Raw genomic sequence first — 24245 nt, 5'->3', positions numbered from 1 at the left:
GGAGAGAGTAGTCAAATTTTAATTTTATGGCTAAAGTATTTTCACCCAAATTTTCACAAAAAAATTGCAAACTTGTGGTCTTGTTTGCATATTTCAACCCCACTGCCAATCAGATATATGATGACATCTTTCTGAAGCTCTTTGTGGGGGAAAGGGTTGGAAAATGATCACTCATTCTTTTTTTATATACAGATTACAGGGATGCTTTTTGGCGCAGTGGTAGTCTCCCTACCTCTGGGCTAGAAGCACCGGGTTCAAGTCCAACTTCAGGACTTGATGACCAAGGAAGGCCCATTTGTAACGTGGCCAAACAGGTTGATTTAACAGCCAATATGCTGATGGCAGGAGGTAAGAGCTTGAGGATTCCCTGGTCAGCCATACTGCAGAAGACAACGGCAAACCACTGCAGTACTTTGTCAAGCATAATCATGGATCAATCCAACAGTAGTCCATGGTCGCCAACGCCCTTTTCAGGCATGGTACCTGAAGGAGGAAGATACAGATTACAGTGCCAACTCAATCTACCCAACCAGTTCAGGACAAAATTAAGTCTGACCAGCTAGAAAGTGAATTACATTGGATCAACAAATTCATCATGTGGAGACTATTGTTCCATGAATATTACTTAGGAATTGGGATGATCTTGTGGAACAATTATTCTCAAACTGGACACCCAATTGGCTGGGTGGTGATCAAGTTGGAAACCACATCAGAACAATGAATAGAACAGAATACAATACTGGCAGCATCGGCGGAGAAGAAAAGAGTTGACGTTTCGAGTCCTCATGACCCTTCGACAGTTCTGTCGAAGGGTCATGAGGACTCGAAACGTCAACTCTTTTCTTCTCCGCCGATGCTGCCAGACCTGCTGAGTTTTTCCAGGTAATTCTGTTTTTGTTTTGGATTTCCAGCATCCGCAGTTTTTTTGTTTTTATAGAATACAATAGTTGCTGTGTCAAGTATGTCAGCCAGGCTGTTCAGCCAGTGTAAATGTATATACCTTTATTGGAGATGACCATAAACAGAAAAAAATGCTTGGCTCACAAGTAACACATCGAATGTTGACTCGCAGAGAAAAAAGTTATCTAAGGTGGTTGTTTAGAGGGGACAGAAAACAAATCTGATTGCCTACAATGATAAAGAAGCCACTTTTATTCCTAATATTCTTAAAATTGTTGATTCAACAAAATATTTGCAACAGCTTTCAACTTCTGCATTTTCTCATTTAGCTTTGAAGATTATTGAAACTCCAATCTGGAAGTTTACTCAAATGCAAATTTTCTGAGCATATCTTTGTTGTGTGTAAAGAAAATAACTACACTTCATGATGATAGCATTTATCAGACAGCCTGCATTGTGCTGTTTCAGAAATTCTGACACAGAAGGTGGAGGAATCTTTTTTCAAATTAATTGCAATTATCTCTGTACCAGTCGAAATAAGCAAGGTTTTCTTGTATGGATTAAACTATTCAGAAATCCAAAAAATGCCATTGCACAAACATAAATGTTGCCAACATTTAGGTGCTTTTAGTTTCACTAATTCCTAAGATGAGTGCTGTAAACTAGCTGTAAATTGGTTAAGTGAAATATTTGCCAACAATTATTAGAACATCTTCCCCGTTAGCATGCAGGATTTTAAGGGGGCTGATAGACTGTCACGCACAGACAAAGCAATGTCATCTCACATGCACACTAAATTACAATAAACTATCTGACACAAACAGCTCAGTACAACACTGCCCTGTTTATATTGTACTCGATAAATTATATCATTTGTAAAAACAAATCTTTACACTACATATGAATTATGGCAGACTGGCAGTCATTCTGCCAGCTGGTGGTTGTATGAGGTATAGAATAGGGCAGTTTAGCAGCATAGTTAACATTAAATTATCATCCTGGATAGCAAAGATAGCCCTGGCTTCCATTCTCCATTACCAACAATCTCCATAAACCTCCCTCCAATGTCTCTTCTAACCTTACCTCTAACGAGTGCATGCTCATGGACAGATTCTTCCTCAAGATTAAGATCATCTGTTCAGCTGCTTCTGTTCTTCCTATCACATGCTCACTGAGGAAAACCTCTTCCAGGTCTCCACCACCCTCCTGCCTCAGCCCTGAACCAGTATCTTGCGCATCCAGCCCGTGTTGTTTCTCCCATGATACAAACTGGGTGACATCAAATGCTAAAGCAAACCATAGAAGAATCATAGAACATTTGGCCCAACATACCAGTGCTGGTTGAAAATTATCCATTTGGCTTAACTTGCCTTCAAGGATTTATCCAATTCCCTTTGAAAGTGATGACTGAACGGTTTCAACCAGCCATTCAGGCAATGCATTCCAGATCATAACTGGCAGCACAAAACAATTTTTATCTCACTTTTGATTCTTTTGCCTTTTACCTTAAATCTGTGTCCTCTGGTTACTGACCCTTCTGTCGTGAAAACAGTTTCCCTCCTTGTTTACTTTCTCAAAGTCCTTAATGTTTTCAAATGCCTCTATTAAATTTCTGCTCCTAGAAGTACAATCCACGCTTTTCTCACACGTGTGCATAACTGATCTCCCACATCACAGGTACCATTCTTTCCACTCTCAAAGATTGACATCCTTTCTGAAGTGTGGTGTCCAGAATTGAACACAATAACTCAACTGAGGCCTAACCAGTGTTTTAAAAAGGTCAAGCACAACATCCTAGCTTTTATAATTTATGTGTTTATAAAAACAAGGATCGCATTTGCCTTTTCACCAATAACCTGCTCATCAATGCTCAGTTTGAATCCCAAATGAATAAGTTTTTAAAAAGCCTTAACTTGCCCTGCCATCTTAGAAGATTTGTATACATATGCCCCCAGGTAACCATTCCTGCACCCACTTTAAAGTTGCATCATTTAGTTTATACTGCCTAAAAAAAAAACTGAATAGCTTCAGATTTTCATGGGTCAATTTTAACTTGCCATGTGTCTGGTTGTTTCACCAGCATGCCTATGCTCTCCTGGAACGCTCTTCAGTATTTATTACATTTCTAAATTTCATGTCAATTGCAAACTACGAAATTATGCTCCTATACCTAGGTCCAGATCATTAAATTATTTTTCTTTATTCAAGGCCAGCATTTGTTGCCCATCCCTAATTGGCCTTGAACTCAGTGGCTTGCTCGACTATTTCAGAGGGTAGGTAAGATTCAACCATATTGTTGTGGGTCTGGAGTCAATGTAGCCAAAGATGGCAGATTTCCTTCCTGGAGGACATTAGTGAACCAGATGGTTTTTTTAACAAGAATCTATGATAGTCATCATGATCACCATTACTGAGACTAACGCTATTAATTCCAGATTTTATTAATTGAATTTAATGTCCACCAGCTGCTGTGGTGGGATTTGACCCAGAGCATTAGCCTGGGCCTCTACATTACTAGCCCAGTGACATTGCCACTATACCATCGAGTCCCCCAAAATCATTAATATATCAAAAAGAGCAGTGGTCCTATTACCTACTCTGGAGGGCACCACTGTATACTGGCCTCCAATCAGGAGGAACAACTGTTCACCACTACTCTCTCCTTTCAGTCCATTAGCCAATTTCATATCCTTGTCACCACTGACCCTTTAATCCTAAGGGCTTCAATTTTGCTAAGAAGTCTATTATGCAAAAGAAAGACAGAGAGACATGCATGTGTAAAGACACTTTACAAAAACACTCAGTTCTTTACAGCCAATGAAATACTTTGAAGCTCAGTCACTGTTGCAATGTAGGAAATGCAGTGTAGTAATTGTGGTTTTATTTAGTGTAATGTACCTTTGATATTAATACTTTTTAGGCAAGATCACATGATCTGTAGTAACCAATAGGAAAGTAGCGTGGGCTACCACAGCAATCAGTGCAGAGTTCGAATTTGAGTTGAAAGCACGTATAGTTGCTGCTGAGTATATTGTAAATAAACTTAATATTTCTACCTAGTAAGTGTCTACAGATCAACTCCATTATTAATAGTATAACTTGGCCATCCTATAACAAACTGGTGACAAGAATAAAATGGGATTGAACAGAAGAAATCAAGTTAAAAAGTCGGCACTGTACCTCGCCAAGTGATTGTAAGTAGTGAGTTCTGTTAGATAAAAACAAAAAACTGCGGATGCTGGAAATCCAAAAAACAGAAACAGAAATACCTGGAAAAACTCAGCAGGTCTGGCAGCATCGGCAAAGAAGAGCACAGTTGACGTTTTGAGTCCTCATGACCCTTCAACAGAACCAAGTAAAAATGGGAAAGGGGTGAAATAAGCTGGTTTAAGGTGGGGGGGGGGGGGGGGGGGGGGGGGGGGTGGTTTTGGGACAAGCAGCCAGTGATAGGAAGAGATAACCAAAAGATGTCAAAAGATAGAATTGAAGAAGTTATCTCCTCTCAAAATGCCACAATTTGGGAGAATTGATCCTTTTAAACCAGCCACAAAAGATTAGTCTCAATACACAGAACGCTTCATGTTATTTTTTTTACAAGTGAACGAGATTACGGGGGAAGAGACGAGGCGAGTGATCCTCAAGGATCTGTGGGAGCAAAACCACTCGAACAAGCTTGATTCGAAGTTTGACGGCACCCAGTGCCCCAGATTCGAAGGATTTCAATGAATTGGTGGACCACGTGAAGGGTCACTTTCATACCAAGCTTTCAGTCATGATGCAAAGGTTCAGGTTTAATTTGCGAAATAGAGCCCCAGGTGAGACAATTGCATGTTACGTGGCAAATTTGAAGCAGATAACAGAACATTGTGGGTTCAGTACAACTGAACAAAATGCTCAGGAATCATTTAGTGTGAGGTGTGAAAGAGGACTCTATTCAGAAAAGATTATTATCTGAAGTGAATCTGGATTTCAAGAAGGCGCTAGAGATAGCGCTGGCCATGGAAAGCACAGTAAGAGATTCAAAAGCAATACAGGGTGCGCAAAATGTTGCCATCCTCCACAATGGGTGGGAAACCTCAGCCAAAAGTGTGAGAAAGCGAGACTCTACCGAGAAGCGAGAAACAGTTAGCTGAAGAAGAATGGACATATGATGTGGCAATGCAAGTAAAGATTCAAGCAAGCTTGTAAAAAAAAAAGCCCAATGAAATCTACAATGTAGAAGAGCTTGAAACAATAAATTCTGACATTTACTCATTTAATCTGAAAGTTGAAAAGACAGAACCAATATTTGTCACAGTGAAAGTAAATAGCAAACCTGTTAGAATGGAAGTGGACACGGGAGCTTCCACTACAGTAACTGGGGAACATACCTCCGGATATTTAAATAATGGTGACCATCAATTAAGTTTAGAAGAAACAGCCGCCAAGCTAAAAACATATGCAAGTGAAGACATGTAAGTAGAAGGCATAAGCAGGGTAATTGTCCATTATGGAAGCCATTCAGCAAAGCTACCCTTGATGGTGGTAGCAGGTGAAGAACCAAGCCTCCTGGGGCGAAACTGGCAAAAGCAGATTAACTTAGAATGGGCTGAAGTTTTCCAGCTGAGAGCAAGTGGGCTACCAGAGCGACTTAGAAAGTACACCATCATCTTCAAGGGTGAACTGGGGAAAATCCAGGACCTGCAAGATCCAGAAGCAACCCCTCGCTTCATGAAGACGAGACCAGTGCCATATGCCCTGTGAGAAAAGGTCGACATTGAATTGAACAGACTAAAGAAACTGGGCATTATACAACCTGTTCAGTTCTCAGAATGGGCAGCACCCATAGCCCCAGCCCTTAAACCCGACCAAAGCTTCTGAATTTGTGGAGACTACAAACTGATGGTTAATAAAGTAGCTCAGTTAGACAGGCACCCCATTCCAAAAGTCGAAGACTTAAATGCCAAGCTTGCAGGAGGGACAAGGTATACAAAGCTTGACATCTAGAGTTGGATAATGCCTCACTGGAATTTGTCACAATTAATACCCACAAAGGGTTGTACCGATTTATACGACTGCCTTTGGGTATCTCCTCCACTTGTGCCATCTTTCAGAGAACAATGGAAAGCTTACTGCAAGGACTGCCCCAGGTTGTAGTCTATTTAGATGATCTATTGGTAACAGGATTAACTGAAAAAGAGCATTTGACAAACTTAAAAGAAGTCTTAAAACGTTTATTGCAGGCTGGAGTATGTTTAATAAAAGAAAAGTGCAAATTCCAAGCGAGGGAGGTAATCTATTTGGGTCACCAGGTAAATTCACAGGGTCCATAGGTTGAGGAGAAAGTGAGAGCCATAAGAGAGGCACCTGCACCAAAGAATGGCTCAGAGCTCAAAAATCATTCCTAGGAATAATCAACCATTACAGGCGATTCTTACCCAATTTGTCTACAGTGCTGGCCCCCCTGAATTCTCTATTCAAAAAGAACCAATGTTGGTCTCGGGAGGCACCCCAGAAAGAAGCTTTCATGAAGCTGAAACCATTGCTGCACTCGTCCACTAGTGCACTATGACCAGGCAAAAGAATTGGTGGTGACATGTGACACATTTCTCTACGGAGTGGGAGCAGTGCTCTCTCATCTAATGGACAATGGCACAGAATGGCCAAAAGGTTACATATCACGAATGCTCACCACAGCGGAAAACAGATACTCACAGATAGAAAAAGGCAGCATGTCCATCATCTTTGGTGTCAAGAAATTTCACCAGCATGTACATGGCCATCATTTTACAATTGTTTCAGACCACAAACCATTGCTCGGATAGTTTAGTGAGGACAAGGCTATACGACCCATAGCCTCAGCAAGAATACAACGATGGGCTTTAATTCTGGCTGTATACGAATATGCTTTCGTACATAGGCCTGGCAATTAAATCGCAAACGCCAACGCCTTTAGTTGTTTGCCCTCAAGAAAATGATGAGCACGTCCCAGTTCCACAGGAACTTGCTTTACTGATTCCTTGGCAACCAAGCTAGCAAGCTTTCTTTTTCATTACAGGTCTACTCCTCGCAACAGGTGTCACACCTGCAGAGTTATTGTTGAAACACCATCTCAAGATGAGGTTGAGCTTAATAATGCCCAATTTGGAGGGGAAGGTGGAAAGAGGTCAGGGAAACCAGAAAACTAGACACGACTGGCATAGTCACGAGAGGAAATTTACCATGGGAGAGCCGGTATAAGTGAAAAATTTTGGGGAAGGACCAAAGTGGTTACCGAGTGAAATAATTGCGATGACTGGATCTCTTCTTACCACGTGGAGGTGGAAGACCAGATCATCTGTAAACATGTGGACCATTTAAGGAAGAGAGAGGCAAATTACCAAGATCTGGTTCCACCAGTGATCATGACCATTTCCTGTTGAAGATATTCACCCAGGACTGATACATCTGATATTCCTTTAAGAGTTGAAGATACAGAACTGCAAGTGTCCACCGAAGCACCTGACTCTGGAAAAAGAGATTCCTGACAAAGAATCTGAAATTGTGGAGCTGCCACACTCCACACGTTCCAGGAAACCACCTGAAAGACTGAATTGCAGATTCCTTACCCAATGTAAGTATCATGTTGTCTTGAAAAATGTGCACTTATAAATATATGTATAGCCGAGTTAAAGGGGGAGGAATGTTGCAAGTATGGTTTTATTTGGTGTAATGTACTTTTAAGAATAATACTTGTTAGGCAAGATCAGATGATCTGTATTTACCAATAGGAGAGTAGCAGATCAACTCTATCATTAATAGTATAACTCGGCCACCCTACAACATGCAGCAATAAATTGCCATACAGCAAACTCCCACAAACAGCAATGTGATAATGACCAGATAATCTGTTTTTGTGATGTTGATTGAGGGATAAATATTGGCCAGGACAATGGGGGAAACACCCTTGCTCTTCTTCAAAATTGTGCCATGGGATGTTTTGCACCCACCTGAGGAAGCAGAAAGGCCTCAGTTTAATATTTCATCTGTCAGCACCTCTGACAGTGCAACGTTCCTTCAGTACTGCACTGGAGTGTAGGTCTTGATTTTTTGCTCACGTTATGAAGTTGGACGAGAACCCACAATCTTTTGACTTAACAGGCGAGAAAGCCATCAACCAAGCCATGGCTGACAAATTTTGTGGCAGAATTTTAGAATCCAGAAACAAAACCATCCAGAAAACTACCATCCATAAACTCTCTGGAAATGTTAAACTTCCTGTCAATTTGAAACAAATCTGACATTTAGTTTCTCTGTGCTCCACGCAAATATTAGAATTTCTTAAAACAGTACACACTTAATTCCTACTTTGATCTAAATGACATTCATTAGTGGCCACATTTTGAGCACAATGAACAAATAAAGCACAGAATCCTAATTTACACTTATAGGTCTCCTTGATATCACCTACAAGTCTGCCAGCCACAGCAGTCTTGTTATTGGGGCCATGCACTCCTCCATGCTCAGTACTCTGAAGTAAAACATTTATGATGTAAATGTTGCGAAATAATTCATTCCACTGCAACAACAAGCTTATTTTTCAGGTAAACCTTAATTTTAACTTTCTTTATATTGTGTCCAATAGAAAGTGCATAACACAAGCTATCACAGAACATACAAGGCAGTGAAAGCAAGAACATACACAAACATTTCCCTGTGTAGCACTTCTGATGGAAACATCAGTGATTTATAGCATCTTGATTAGAATCAAATCAACTGCTCTCAGCCAGAATACACTTCAAACCAACACTGCAGTTACCAAAGTGAAAAAGATCATGAGTTCAAACAGCTTTAAATTGATATTCCAATTTTTACAGATCAAGAGGATTTAGGGTTTTGAACACGTTAAATGTAGAAGTTGAGAAGCTGAGCTAACCTGATACTATCTAAATCCTCTAAGCTTAAGTATAAAGACCATAACAGCAGAAAATCTTGACAGATCATGCTACTCAAGAAAAACACACTACTCTTAGCCATCAGGCATTTTTTTTAAAGAAACAAAAATTGTACTAATATACCTTTTAGTTTCAACTTCTGATGCAACTACAGCATAACTCTTCTGATATGCAGTTAGCAGATAATCAGCACATGCATAAAAGTCATGCATAATTGAGATCTGAGATGTGTTAAAAAGCTCAGCGTGGCATAGTGCAGGTGGTAGGCTGCATATGGTGCTCCCAATCCAAGTTCTTAATTTCAGCAGCTCAGTTCCTGTCAGAAAATGGGTGGAGGAGGGCGGGGGAGCGACACAGGGAGGAGCTCACAAGAGGCCTGAAACCACACTGCCTGCTGCCATCTCCATTACTCAAGAAAAGGGAAAGGGCTATCTTCCTCAAAGGGATCATAAAGAACATGAAACCTCCTGTGGCATTGTTGAAGCTGGCCTTTGATACTTACCATGGTGCTGCTGCAGATAAATCCACAATGTGAGCCTGACTGTAAAAACCAAACATACTGAAGCAACATATCTCAAGTCTGACTCAAGATAAATAATATTACTCTCTCTACTAATACAATAAAGTACAGGCCCCACTGATATTTTTGCAGTACTATTTATCCAGTACAAAAGTCAGTTTCCTTCTGCGACATAAAAAACCTAATTGGAACCAAAACCATTAGCTCAAATTTTGCTCTGAAGAAGAGTCATAACGATTTGAAACGTTAACTCTGTTTTTCTCTCCACAGATCTGCCAGACCTGCTGAGCTTTTCCAGCATTTTCTGTTTTGTGCTCAAGTTTTTATTTGACAGCTTAGACTGCACAAGATGTTCACTTATAAAAGATTTTCCTGAAGCTTGTACCTCACCATTATTTGTAAATTTTCTGCCTGTGATATGGTTTCCTGTGGTACACTCTGGGTGCTTTAGCTTCACTGAAATAGGAGGAATACTACATCACGCCTGGACATGATGGTCACGTGGAGCTGAAAATCTCCAACAGCCAAGACTTTTTAGTTACCTGAAACTTTAGTCAATATAGCTTATGATAAAAAGTAATAATCTTCAAATTTAGAAGGAACAACCAAAGTGTTCCTTCTGAAAAGTCCAAAAGTGCAGAACGATGAGTCTGAAGTTACTGATTATTAAAGAATCAGCGAATATATATCAATTATTAAAACATGAACTGAGAGTAGAAATTCCAAGATCTAAGAATTCAACACTAAAATAAAAATATAGCCCAATATCTGATGAAAGGAAGTTGCTTCTACATGGAGTTTAAATGCAAACACAAACACTGATTTAGTATCTCATCAGATTAGTGTTCACGTGTTAGTTCACACATAGGATTCCTGGTGTACCGGTTCCTAAAAGGATTCTATATAGTCATACATTCTACTTGGAGAACATTTGGATTGAACTTACTTTGTGCTCTGTGCTACAGGCAATCTATAGATTACAGACGGATAAACAAAGCCATAAAAATATTTCTACTGCATAGAGAGTTAACAATGTAGAATAAAATTGAAGGGCAACAAGATTCATTCTTGCTTTGAGCAAAATATATTTTGCATTTGTGCAATGTTTAAATGGAGAAATATTTCTGGCTGCTCTGTACCTGGTCAAGTTAACAGTACTATTTTAGTCTAGGACAATTTTCATGCCAGGAATAAAATAGGACTCTGGACTTGCTGGAATTCAACACCTTACTGATTCAAAAATTTAGACTGCAGCAAGATCGCAAACCTCCCTCTCCTCAAAACACGACCTGCAATCTGATTTTAAATCACTGTTTCCAAAGGTTAAAGTTGGTCTCTTTTTGTAGTCTTAAAATTTGGATTCTAAATTGCAGCATCCATTTTCCAAAAATCTTACCAACTTAATTCAACAAACTGTAGATCTTTACATATTTGGCTTCTTTAGGGGTAGAATTTTGAACAGATGGACTGGGTGAGTGAGTGGGTGAGAGTGAGAACCCCAAGTCTAGGAGTAAACCGAACACACACATAGCCTGCCCTCCTCCTCATCCCTCCCCAAAGTGATATCCACAAAGTGGGCCAGGCTGAAAGACAACCCACTTACAACCCCAGCTTTCATATGAATTCCGCCGAGGCCAGCACAGAGTGTGTGCCACCAGAGGCAAATGCAAGATAAATGTTAGTTAAACCCAGCTCCTGAACTCAGCCCCGGTCCCCACCCCTTCACTGGTGGCCTGGACTTGGGGCCTAGTTTGTCTCTTGCTCTCTAGTTCTGCTTAAGTGAAAAGGCAAAAAAGGTTTCTTTGTTAACTCTGTTGCTTGGCACTTTTTAATGGTCATTTTTATAATGACTCTTTTTTTAAATGATCAATTTATTGTTTTGACATTGATTTTTTTTTTCGCAATTTATGTTTAACTTTGTGCCAAACCTTGCCTTGCTGAAATTTGCCCATCGGCCCCTTCAGTGACAAAAAAATTAAAAATGCGCCCCCCCACCCCAAACAAGTGAAAAGATTAGGCAAGCCTAGACTAGAAGAACAACTGCAGCAAGTGCATGGGAATACCTCCACCTTCAAGTCTAACATCATCCTGACATATAAATATATTGCCATTCCCTCAATGTCATTAAATCAAAATCTTGGAATTCCCTACCCAACAACTTGATGGGTGCACCTGCTCTAAAAGGTTGTGATGAGCTGCCTTCAAGGGCAATCAGCGATGGGCACTAAAGGCTGGCCATGTCAGCAATGCCACATCCCATGAATGAATTAAAAAAAAATCCACTCCGGAATCCACAACCAAAAGTATCTCTGACACTGCATATTTTCAAAGACAGAGGCAGGGACCATTAACTCCAAAGAAACTCAGCCAGCCTTGTATATCTACAGAGACTAGCTGTATTTTCAGTACATAAGAACATAAGAAATAAGAACTGGAATAGACCATTCGGCCCCTCGAGCCTGCTGCACCATTCAATGAGATCATGGCTGATCTTCTTGTGTTTCGATTTCCACTTACACTGGGCAATACATGTTTTACACACCAACATGCACACTTTTTGCATATATATCAAAAGCCACAATGTCAATCAACAAGGGAAGAATTTGTGATGGTTGGGTGGCTGACTGGAATTTACTTGGTACTGTTTTCAGAGGATTGTGATGTACTGACACACCTTTTCGGTGAAGGGCCACTCAGATTTCTTCAGTAGTAACCAAGAAGCTATGGATTGGAAACTTGTGTGCAGTTTAAAAATACACAGCAACGCTACACTCCGGATGGACAACCAGAAGCCATTTCTAAATTACAAATTCAAGATTCATCAGCACAAGGTTCTCAAGGTAAATGAAAAGAATCTGTAGATGTAGCTTTACTGGGGTATTTAACATTTGATTAGTATCATAAGTAGTATCTGAACTTTGCACGTGCCCAGGAATTATTTCTTTCTAAGCGTAACAAACTAACTTTCAGCTTGTGTTTTTTTGCCTACCAATTTTCATTAATTGCCTCCTCTTTACTTGCATTGCTGTAAACAGTGGTTCGTTCTAATTCCACAGCTGCTGTGAGGCCTCCAGTATTTCACTCAAATGGCGATTCTTTATAGCTGAACAGCACATTCTGATGAACTATATGATTACGCAGGAGGGGCTCAGGCACACCATCACAGCGTGAGCCTAAACTTAGCCTCATCCTATGTGAATTTACAGACGCAAACTTCCAACATGGGGTTACCAAATACTTGTTTTACCTTTCCTAATCCAAGGGACACTTGGGTCAACTTTGCCCCCCAATGACACCCTTAGCTTGGCTCAGATTAGCATGATCATCAATGGAAACCTTCGTGGTGTGAAACCTCAATGCCTCTCCTATCTCAATCTTTCATGACCACGCTGATGTATTGGTCGCTAAGTAACTTTTAGAACTTTGCCTGAGTGCTACTGTTCATGTTGACCCTAGATCATGATTGCCAAGAGCCATTGAATTCAGCAAAGGAGGATCAAGGGATTGATTAAGGGGAAAATAGAGTACGAGAGTAAGCTTGCAACATAAAAACTGATTGTAAAAGTTTCTATAGGAACGTGAAGAGAAAAAGATTGGTGAAGACAAGTGTAGGTCCCCCCTTAAAGTCAGAAACAGAGGAATTTATAATGGGGAACAAAGAAAGTGACCAACTAAATACATACTTTGGTTCTGTCTTCACAAAGGAGGACATAAATAACATACCAGAAATGTTAGGGAAGACAGGGTTTAGTGAGAGGGAAGAACTGAAAGAAATCAGTATTAGTAGGGAAATGGCATTGGGAAAATTTATGGGATTGAAGGCCGATAAATCCCCAGGGCCTGATAATCTACATCCCAGAGTACTTAAAGAAGTGGCCCTAGAAATAGTGGATGCATTGGTGGTCATCTTCCGAGATTCTATAGACTCTGGAATAGTTCCTATGGATTGGAGGGTAGCTAATGTAACCCCATTATTTAAAAAGGGAGGTAGAGAGGAAACAGATAATTATAGACCAGTCAACCCCTGACATCGGTAGTGGGGAAAATTCTAGAGTCCATTATAAAAGATTTAATAGCCGAGCATTTGATAAACAGTGGCAGAATCGGACAGAGAATCAGCATGGATTTACGAAAGGGAAATCATGTTTGACAAATCTACTGGAATTTTTCAAGGATGTAACAAGTAGAGTTGATGAGGAAGAGCCAGTGGATGTGGTTTATTTGGATTTTCAGAAGGCTTTTGACAAAGTCCCACATAAGAGATTAGCATGTAAAATTAAAGCATATGGGATCGGGGGTAGTGTAAAGAGGTGGATAGAAAACTGGTTGGCAGACAGGAAACAAAGAGTAGGAACAAACAGGTCTTTTTCCGAATGGCAGGCAGTGACTAGTGCAGCACCGCAGGGATCAGTGCTGGGACCCCAGCTATTCACAATATATATTAATGATCTAGATGAGGGAACTAAATGTAATATTTCCAAATTTGTAGATGACACAAAGCTGGGTGGGAGGGTGAGCTGTGAGGAGGATGCAGAGATGCTTCAGTGTAATTTGGACAAGCTGAGTGAGTGGGCAAATGCATGGCAGATGCAATATGATGTGGATAAATGTGAGGTTATCCACTTTGGTAGCAAGAACAGAAAGGCAGATTATTACCTTCATGGCTATAAATTGAGGGAGGGGAATGTGCAGCGAGACCTGGGTGTCCTCGTACAACAGCCGCTGAAGATAAGCAGCAGGCGGTAAAGAAGGCAAATGGTTTGCTGGCCTTTATAGCGAAAAGATTCGAGTACAGGAGCAGGGATGTCTTGCTGCAATTATACAGGCCTTGGTGAGACTACACCTGGAATATTGTGTGCAGTTTTGGTCTCCTTATCTGAGGAAGGATGTTTTTGCTATAGAGGGAGTGCAGCGAAGGTTTACCGGTCTGATTCCTGGGATGGAGGGACTGACATATGAGGAGAGATTGAGTCGTTTACAATTATATTCGCTGGAGTTCAGAAGAATGAGGGGGATCTCATAGAAACCTATAAAATTCCAACAGGACTAGACAGGGTAGATGCAGGAAGGATGTTCCCGATGGCGGGGAGTCCAGAACCAGGGCTCACAGTTGAGGATATAGGTAGACCATTTAGGACTGAGATGAGAAGAAACTTCTTCACCCAGGGAGTGGTGAGCCTGTGGAATTTGTTACCGCAGAAAGTAGTTAAGGCCAAAACATTGTATGTTTTCAAGAAGGAGTTAGATATAGCTCTTGGGGCGAAAGGGTTCAAAGGATATGGGGAGAAAGGGGGAGCATGCTATTGAGTTGGATGATCAGCCATGATCATAATGAATAGTGGAGCAGGTTCAAAGGGCCGAATGGCCTACTCCTGCTCCTATGCTTCTATTCCATTGTAAAGGAAAGGGGCATAAACACTGAGCCTAATTCTTTCCTCATCAGATGTCCACGCCAAGTAGCCCAGCATGGTCACAGAGTTGAATTTCCCTCTTTCTCATGTTAACTCAACAGAAATCCAGCATTAAATTTGGGGCTTTTTGATTTGTATGATTCAGTTCCATCCTGGTGCTATATTTATTAACTGAACCACCTCAAAGGGAAAAAATGTCCAATCCACTCCACAGAATGGCCATCTAACTAAACTATAAAAGCTACTTTCAGCGAATCAATTGTGGCATCTTTAAAAGCAGTGACTCAGCCTCACATTATTTGGAATTAGTATGACGGAGAGGAATAATCCAGGTTATAGGCCTTAGAATGGTCTTGTCAACCATTTAGCATCTGCAACATAGCCCCTTCCAATTTTTGTAAAAATTGTTTATTTTGTAAATCTCGCAAGGGAAGCCCAATCTCAATTACAGTTACATTTGGAGCGAGTTACCGATGCACAATTCTCTCATTAGCACAGCACTGGGATTCAATGCTTGGCAATAGAAGAGTCATGTTTGGATATGTGCGAATAGTTATGTTCCGATTTAACGCACAGTTTTGATAGGACCTTGCCCTACAGAACTCCTTTAAAATGCATACCCAATTGAGAAATCCAGTGAAGGCCACCATACTACCAAACCACAAAATGCCAAAATAAATCAACATTTTTTTCACTTACTTTTGCTTTTTCAAAGTCGAGGTCCTTGCCGATAGTGGTCAATAGCCTGCATAAACATTCTAATGACTCCTCATCATGGTTTTTTAGTAGTTTCACAACACAGTCGTGCATAATGGCTTCTGTCAGCATTTTAAGTTTGAACAGTTCACCAATAAATTTAATGTTTCCAATGGATCTTCTACGAGCTTTGTCCTTGGATTCTTCTAGCTCATCCTGAAGTCTGGATTTCTCTTCAGTCTGAAGAAAACAAGATAGATTATAGATAAGAAATTCAAATTTATCTAGAAACTTGCACACACAATGACGCAAGTTGAAAAAAATTTGGAACAAAGAGGTACAGGTCAAGTATCCTTCATCCGTCAATCTGAAAACCAAACACATCCAAAAACTGCACTTGAACCTCATCGACCTTTAAGTGAAGTCCCTGACCCGAGCCAACACGAGCCCGACGCATAGCATGGGAAGTCTAGTTGTTTGTCTGCACTGTTTACCTTGTGACTTTTGTCTCTACTGTTTACTTTATGAACTCTCTTCTACAAGCAGGATTGTAGATTGAGCCAGGGATGGAACTTATCACAGGTTCCCTGTATTTATTATTCAGTGGTGCATCTTACTTTTCTAGCAATTTTATTTACTTTAGACTATTGCCAGCCTAGACTTTGGCCATTGTAAAGTAAGTAGGCCAAGGTCTATATGCGGTATCCCAAGATTGAAATGATCTGAAATCAGGAACGCAACTGGCCCTAAGCGTTTCGAATAAAGGATATTCAACCCGTATTAATATTAGGTTCAGATTTGAACTATTCCTTTATTGACAACATTGCATTCACAATTTTTCCTATTTAGTAATTCAAACTGCCATTTACAATAGGGTATTTCTTGACTAACTTTATGCCACCGAGCTTCAAAGTCTTTTGCCTTTATCATGAGCATTAGGTTTTTTCCAGCAAGTCCAATACCACATTTGAACACCACAAGCTCAAATGTGGCACTTCACAAAGTTTAGCCACTATTTGAAGTTGCAAATCATCTTTACAGTGGGATCACATTTTCTGGCATGACAGATTTCCATGTCTGTACAAATACTAACTGATAAAGTAAAAACAAATATCAACTGTAGCATTACCATGTTTAAAATAAATGATTATCAAAAAAAAAGAACCAATACATTCTTGGATCAGTTCCTCAGGGAACAACACTATTATATAACACCATAAAACATCAAGTGGCTCTAGGAACAGTTTAGAAAATAGTTTCCAGAGTCCAACCTATATTTTGCTTCCCTTAGCTCAATTTAATGTTTCATCTGAAAGACGGCACCTCTGACTGCGCAGAGCACCCTCAGTCCTGCTCTAAAGTATCAGCTTAGATGATGCACTCAGATCTGGAAGCGAAACTTCAATACACAACTTTCTGACTCCAAGGTGAGTACTGCCACTGAGCCAAAGTTGATAATGCAGGTATAAGACCAAATTTGAGGGCAAATTTCTTTCTCCTTCATGACAAGACTAAACACACAGGAACATTTTTCGTGCTCAGACTTGAAGATCTCCAAATCACAAAATGACCACTAAACAATGTTTCAAAGTAGCATCGTATTGTTCACCCTTCGAGATAAAGTTGACCATGTTCATCATCTGTAGTGATTGGTAGGGTTCTGGTGGATATGTAGGTGAATGCTAAGACTGATCTGCCCAGAAGGTTCTGCTGCAAATAGGACAGAATACCGTAGACGCCTGAGCTTTGGATGAATTGCTGGCTCAGGATTTCCACTCCTTGGGTTTTTGCTCTGCTGCTGATGTACACTTGCTTTTGAAGAAGGTTGTGCCATTTTTTATTTGTTTGCACCATGTGCAGTGATCCTGGGCAATCTTTTCCCAGGATTGAAGTTGATAATAAAACTCCCAAGAGTGCCTTCGGAGTGTCATTGTAGTGCTTCCTCTGACCTCCATGAGAGTCAGGCATTCTGGCTACATGACCTGCCCAAATCTGTGTGACTGTCTCAATATGGTGTGGATACTTGGAATGCCAGCTTGGGAGAGCATCTCAGGAGTCTGTATTCAGTCCTGCCATCTGATCTTCAGAAGCTTCTGAAAGCAGTTCAATTGAAAGTGGTTGAGCTTCTTGGCATGACGCTGCTACACAGTCCAAGTCTCGCAGAGTGTACGGAGTGTAAGGGAGGGGTAGAAATCTCGCAGGCAGGCTTGCTGCACTTTTTGGAGTTGCTCATCCTGTATTGGTCCTCACCTTCATTCAGCTCTCACCTGTGGCTCCAAACAGTTGTTAGCATGTGACAGTGGCCACACCCTCAGCAACTTAGGGATTTGTCTTCCAGGCACATGAAGACTGATTCTGGTGGCCTGGGTGGATCAGACCAATCTAGGGTCCAATGGTCTTGAAGATGGGTCAGCATCATTGTGGAATGTGTAGAGTTTGACAAGACACAGATGATGTCCTGGTCACCCACTGCATCTGGAAAGCAGCATAGTCAGCACAGCATACAAGAGGATTACTGTAGCTCTAATTATATATTTGATTGCTACAGGTTTGTGATAGTACACTTTACTCCAAAACATGCAAACCTATGGAAGTAGGAAAGACAAGCAGATTGAGCTGATATAGCACCAATCCAATATGACCCAACAGTTTTCTCACATTCAAAAGTACAACTAGAGTATTCAGATTCAAGTTGCATTCCAACCCCAGAACCAAAATCAGTCCTTCTGAAATTTCCAAATTGAACACGCCGTTGCAATAGCAATTAGCCTACAAGCAAACAACCCTTTACAAACATCTGTTTCGTTAATGTTCTAACTTTGAAGCTTTGCTACTTGAATCTCCCAGTTTAAATTTATAGCGACTTTTGCCCTGTTTTCACGAATGGGTACAAATGCTTATTCATAAAATGAGCAATCAATAACAATTTGCATTGACATTTTCACTTATATTAGTGATCAGATCTTTCTTCAACTTTATTTCATCTAACAGCATCAGCACTCTACTACAAACCTAGCCCTGTTGCTTTTATGGAATCACAGAATGATGGATACTCCCATCGCTTCGATGGATGAGTGCTCAGTAAGAAGACCATTTGTTCACAATTTAAGCTGGAGTCTTATGTGATATTAAGCCAAACCTTGATTTGCAGATCCAGAGTCTTGTCAAACTCTACGCATTCCACAATGATGCTGACCCATCTTCAAGACCACTGGACCCTAGATTGGTCTGATCCACCCAGGCCACCAGAATCAGTCTTCATGTGCCTGGAAGACAAATCCCTAAGTTGCTGAGGGTGTGGCCACTGTCACATGCTAACAACTGTTTGGAGCCACAGGTGAGAACTAAATGAAGGTGAGGACCAATACAGGATGAGCAACTCCAAAAAGTGCAGCAAGCCTGCCTGCGAGATTTCTACCCCTCCCTTACACTCTGTGAGACTTGGACTGTGTAGCAGCGTCATGCCAAGAAGCTCAACCACTTTCAATTGAACTGCTTTCAGAAGCAAATACTGCACATGAAGTCACTGTTGGGACAGGTGGGTGAAGGCACTGGGTTTGCGGGAAGCTTGGTTTGTCTGGTCAGGATTTGACTCTGTTCTCCTCAAATGTTGAGACTGCTTGATGAAAGGGACTTCTCCAATTGGATCTGTCCAAGGTTATTTTTCCCATGTAGTGGGGTCGAACTTACAGGCTCTGAATGCTTTCAGAATGTCTTTGTATCTGAGTTTGGGCATCCTATGAAGCAAGTTCCTGCGCTCAGCTGGCTGGAGAATACTACCTTTAGCATGTGGGAATCCTCCATGCAAACTACATGACTGATTCAGCAAAGCTGAGCTCTGATGAGCATTCTCTCAATACCAGGAATGCAGCACTGTGCAAGAACTTCAATGTTTGAGATTTTGTCCTGACACTTAAGTTGCAGATAGATCTTAAGCAATGAAGGTGGAATGCATCTAGCTGCGTTATGTGATAGCAGTGTGTTTTCACAGCCATAGACAAGTTATGTGAGAACCACTGCCTAGCAGACTTTGATCTTTTGTTTTGAGACAAAGTCCATGCTCTCTCAAAAGCCGACGGGTGAGCATGACAAATGCTGAGCTTGATTTTGCCAGGTGATGGACAATATCATCATCCAATGTGGTGTTGTTGGAAAGGATACTCCCAAGATAGCAGAATATCTGAATTACATTGTGGGGTTCAACTTATTCAGCAAACATCAATCAACACATCAATCACAGAATAGTGCAGCACGGAAGAAGTCATTAGACCCAGTAAGTCTGCACTAGCTCTTTCACAGAAAATAACCCTACCAACCTGTTTTGTGCATTTGTTTCATTTGCTATGTACTTGTTTATTTTATCAGCCTGTCTTTATCTTGAACTCGATCATCTTCCGCACTGTAGCTCCAAGTTCTGTGTAATTTGCAAATTCTAAAATTGTGCCCCATACTTGCAAGTTCAAGTCATTAATGTACATCAAAAACAGCGGTGGCTTTAGTACTGAACCCTGTGTACCTCTCTTCAGTCTGAAAAATTGTCATTTAACATAATTCTCATGTCTATGCTCAGCTAATTTTGCATCCATGCTGCTGCTTCCCCTTTTTTGCCATGGGCTTCAATTTTGCTAACTAGCCTATCATGTGGTACTTTATCAAGCATCTTTTGAAAGTTCATATATGCAACATCAACTGTACTGACCTCTACTACAAACCTAGCCCCGTTGCTTTTATGGAATCACAGAATGATGGATACTCCCATCGCTTCGATGGATGAGTGCTCAGCAAGAAGACCATTTGTTCACAATTTAGGCTGGGGTCTTATGTGATATTAAGCCAAATCTTGATTTGCAGATCCAGTTGTAAATATTGCACACGAAGTCACTGTTGGGACAGGTCGGTGAAGGCACTGGGTTTGCGGGAAGCTTGGTTTGTCCGGTCAGGATTTGACTCTGTTCTCCTCAAACGGTGAGACTGCTTGATGAAAGGGACTTCTCCAATTGCATCTGTCCAGTCTTTTACTTCATCAAAAAACTTAAATCAAATTAGCCAAACACGATTTTCCCTTTACAAATTCATACTGGCTCTCCTTTATGAGTCCATGCTTGTCCAAATAACTGTTACTTTCCCCCAGATTACTGTTTCTAAAAGCTTCCCCACCACAGGCGTTAAATTGAATGTCTGTAATTGCAAGCGTATCCTTCACTTTTTCTGAACAAGAGTGTAACATTTGTAATACTCCAGCTCTACCCTTATATCTAAGGAGGAATGAAAATATCAGCAACAACCAAGGAACCTCCCATCTTAACCAAGAGATTTATTTACCTTAAGCACCTTTCTAGGTGCTCCTCTTTATTTTTATCTCATTCAGTATCCAGACAATCTCCTTGTTTATCTGAACTTTGGCAAAGTCATTTTCCTTGGTAAACACAGACGCAAAATACTTGTTTCATCCATGCCTTTGCCTCCATCAGCAGATCTCTATTTTGGTCCTTAATCGGCCTCAACACTTCTCTGACAACCCTTTCACTGTTAACATATCTAAAGACAACGTTAGGATTCCCTCATGTTAATCGCCATCTATTTTTGTTCCGTCTCTCCAAATTTCTTTTCCACTTTCCTACACTTATCATGTTCAGCTCAATTCTCAGTAGTACTATCAAGCTGCTATCTATAATACACCCGCTTCTTCTGTTTCGTCCTAATCTCCATCTCCAGTACCTAGTGAGTTCTGACTTTGGATGCCCTCCTATACCCAAACTATTCCCTCTTTAAAGTCTATCAATTATTCCATTTCTGCTTGCCAGTCTTTGACTCAATTTACAAAGGTCAACCCCTTTCTCAATTTGCATGAGCATCGCTCCTCCAGTCATTTTTTAAATTTTAGATTGCTCATTGTCCTTCTCCATAACTATTCTGAATCTCATGATACTTTGATTACTATTTCTGAGATGTTTTCCCAATGATATCCTCCAGATGACCTAGTTCATTTTCCAGGGCGCCTCCTTCCTCATTAGACAGGAAACACTGATCAAGAAATCTCCCCTGAACACAATTTAGAAATTCTTCCCCACCTGTCCTCAACACAATCACTGCCTCATTCAATATTGTGCCAGTTAAAATTTCCCATTATTACTACTCTTATAGTTCATGAACCTCTAGGTAAGTTCTCTGCAAATGTGCTCTTCTACTTTCTTACCACAATTTGGTAGCCTGAAAAATACACCGATAATTCCTCTATTGCATCTCATCTCCAACCAAATAGATTTGTCTTCGTCCCTTCAAGTACACTCGCTCTTTCTAGTACTGTAGTATTTACCGAAATCAAAACAGTTACCCTTCCTCCTTTTCTTTCCCATCTTTCCTGAAAATATTGTTCCTTGTCCTTCTCTATAACTAATCTAAACCTTATGATAGTGTGGATCACTATTCGCAAGATGCTCCCCCACTGTGACATTCTCCAATTGACCCACTTCATTCCCTAAAATTTAGCAATGCCTCCTTCCTCATTGAGCAGGAAACATTGAACGTAAGCATCAAATCCTCCCATTTTTTGAGCCAGGTTTTTATTATCGTCCCTATATAAGGTTTCCATGTGGTTATTGGTGCCTGCAGCTCACCAACATTATTAGCCACAACTTTATGCATTTATACTCATGGACTCCAAATCTAATCTAAACAACTTTGTATTTTCTATGGTACCATCTAATTCTGTATTATTTCTAATTAACTGTTTCTCCTAGCTTTCTGTGAACCTTTTTTTCCTTCTTAATTATTAGATCTTGGTGCCAATACCCTGCCACATTAGTTTAAGCTGTCTCCCATAGCATTAGTTAACCTGTTGGCAAGGACTTTGGTTCCAACTCCATTCAGGTACAATCCGCCTATCTTGAACAGGTCCCTCCTGCCACAGAACTAATCTCAATGTTTGAGCTACCTAAAGCCCTCCCTCCTGCAGTGTCTTTAACCACACATTAATCTGCCATATCTTCCCACTTCTATTCTCACTGTGTGGCACTGGAAGCAATCCAGAAACTATCTTTATTGCCTTGTTTTTTAACTTCTTCCCTAGGTCCTTAAACTCTGATTACAGTACCTCTACCCTCTTCCTCCACTTTTCAATGTATATAGCATGGATCATAATTTCTGGCTCTTTCCCCTTCCTTCCACCACCCCTCTCCCCCCACAACTACACACACACACCCAATGATGTCCTTATCTAGGGATCAGGGAACCAAATATCTTCGCCATCAATGGCATTCCTTGCTGAATACTGATTTGTGTGCCACATTTGTGGAGAATTGCTCTACTGCCTGCCTCTTCCTGCTCTTCCAGGTGGTCACCCATTTGCTATTCTGAACTGTCTCTGATTGTGGGCCACCTCCTGGAACCTCCAGTTGAGGAAACATTCAGCCACAAGTATGCTATGCAGTTAGTCCAGCTGTCCCTCAAGTTCAGAAACCCACAATTTGGGTTACAGCAACTGGTGGCACTTCCTGCATACTTGGGCCTCTGGGACACACAGTATCATGTAGATCTCACGTGGCACAGCAACTGCAGGCTACGGGTCTCAGCACTGTCCATTATAATTGGAAGGTTAAGAAAACAATCCCTTAGATATAAGGTGATTATTTAAGTAACTGCTGTTAATTAGGTCCAAGCCATTTTAATGTATTAAAGCACATTTATCATTCTATTCACTCCTCAAAGGGAAATAAGTTGGTTTTTTGGTTCTTTTCAGCTTTGGGTTCACTTTCAATTTATCCAGCATAGTTGTTTTGCAGTGTAACCTGGCTCTGTCTCCCCTACCTGCACCTTTGGTGAGTTGATTTGGAAAGATGAAGCAGTAGAAATGTAAGAGCAGCAATGGATCTAACATCATACCAATGCCTAAAAACATGGAATGCCATATATAGCAAACTCAAGACTGTGCTTTAACAATGGTTTTAAATACAAGAGAGCAGGATAAACATTAATATCCTATATTATATATTCACCATCTGCTGTAATGTTATAGCATCTGAGATTAAATAAAATACTTCCAGAAAAATATAGTTTGAAGAATCTTGTGAACATTATTTAATATTGGAGATTTATTTCTTAAATTGGTAATAGAAATGGGTTACTTAATCCACTAGTAACATACAAGAGGGTCTTGCATCCATTGACCAGTGCAGCATATATATGTTGATTGCTTCAGAGAACTACAAGAAATCCAAGATATTCAGTGCAACTATGTGAGAAACAAGTAAAGCAGAGCTTTATGTGAGTGTACGTTTGTAACACTATCAATCCTGCTTTTAGCCTCCACGTAAACCTCTTCTCACTAGTATACAATAAATGTCAGAAGCAGATGATTTGCAGATATTCAGACTAACTAAATTTGATCTCTGGACCCTTTCTAAAACAAGCCATTTAACAAAAAGAGGAAGTCAAAATCTCAATTACTTTCCAAAAGTTGATCAGATTTCTCATTGCAAGTATTATTCCTCACTGTTTAATTGTGAAATCAACTTCTACTGACATGAGAGAAATTAGGAAGTCACTTTTGGGTCACATAGTTGTGTTGGCACAACATTCCACCAAGCCACAACATTCCACCAAGAAGTTCCACTTAAATGGACAACGTGACAGAATACACCAAAGACAATTAGGGATGGGCAACAAATATTCATCTTGCAGCGATACTGACATCCCATGAATGAATTTTTTTAAAGTATCAAATTACAATACAGGTTGGAGAAGGGAAAATAAATTTCTTCTCACAGGAGATCGACTAATAAATTATAAAATAGCTTTTATGATAAT

General features: G+C 40.4%; 1 protein-coding gene across 16 annotated transcripts in view; it reads right to left on the bottom strand.

Annotated features, from left to right (window-relative positions):
• Positions 1–24245, bottom strand: part of LOC121288721 (eukaryotic translation initiation factor 4 gamma 3-like) — a 331740-nt gene that overhangs the window by 55754 nt on the left and 251741 nt on the right. For all 16 annotated transcript variants that reach the window (XM_041207482.1, XM_041207477.1, XM_041207478.1 and 13 more), the window contains one exon: positions 15444–15680. In XM_041207482.1, coding sequence (XP_041063416.1) covers positions 15444–15680 — 237 coding nt within the window. The remainder of the gene's footprint in view (positions 1–15443; positions 15681–24245) is intronic.

This window comes from Carcharodon carcharias, chromosome 15 (genome assembly GCF_017639515.1).
Source record: "Carcharodon carcharias isolate sCarCar2 chromosome 15, sCarCar2.pri, whole genome shotgun sequence".
Lineage (NCBI taxonomy): Eukaryota > Metazoa > Chordata > Chondrichthyes > Lamniformes > Lamnidae > Carcharodon > Carcharodon carcharias.
The sequence above is the reverse complement of the archived record's forward strand: the minus strand, read 5'-3'. Positions and strand labels throughout refer to the sequence as shown.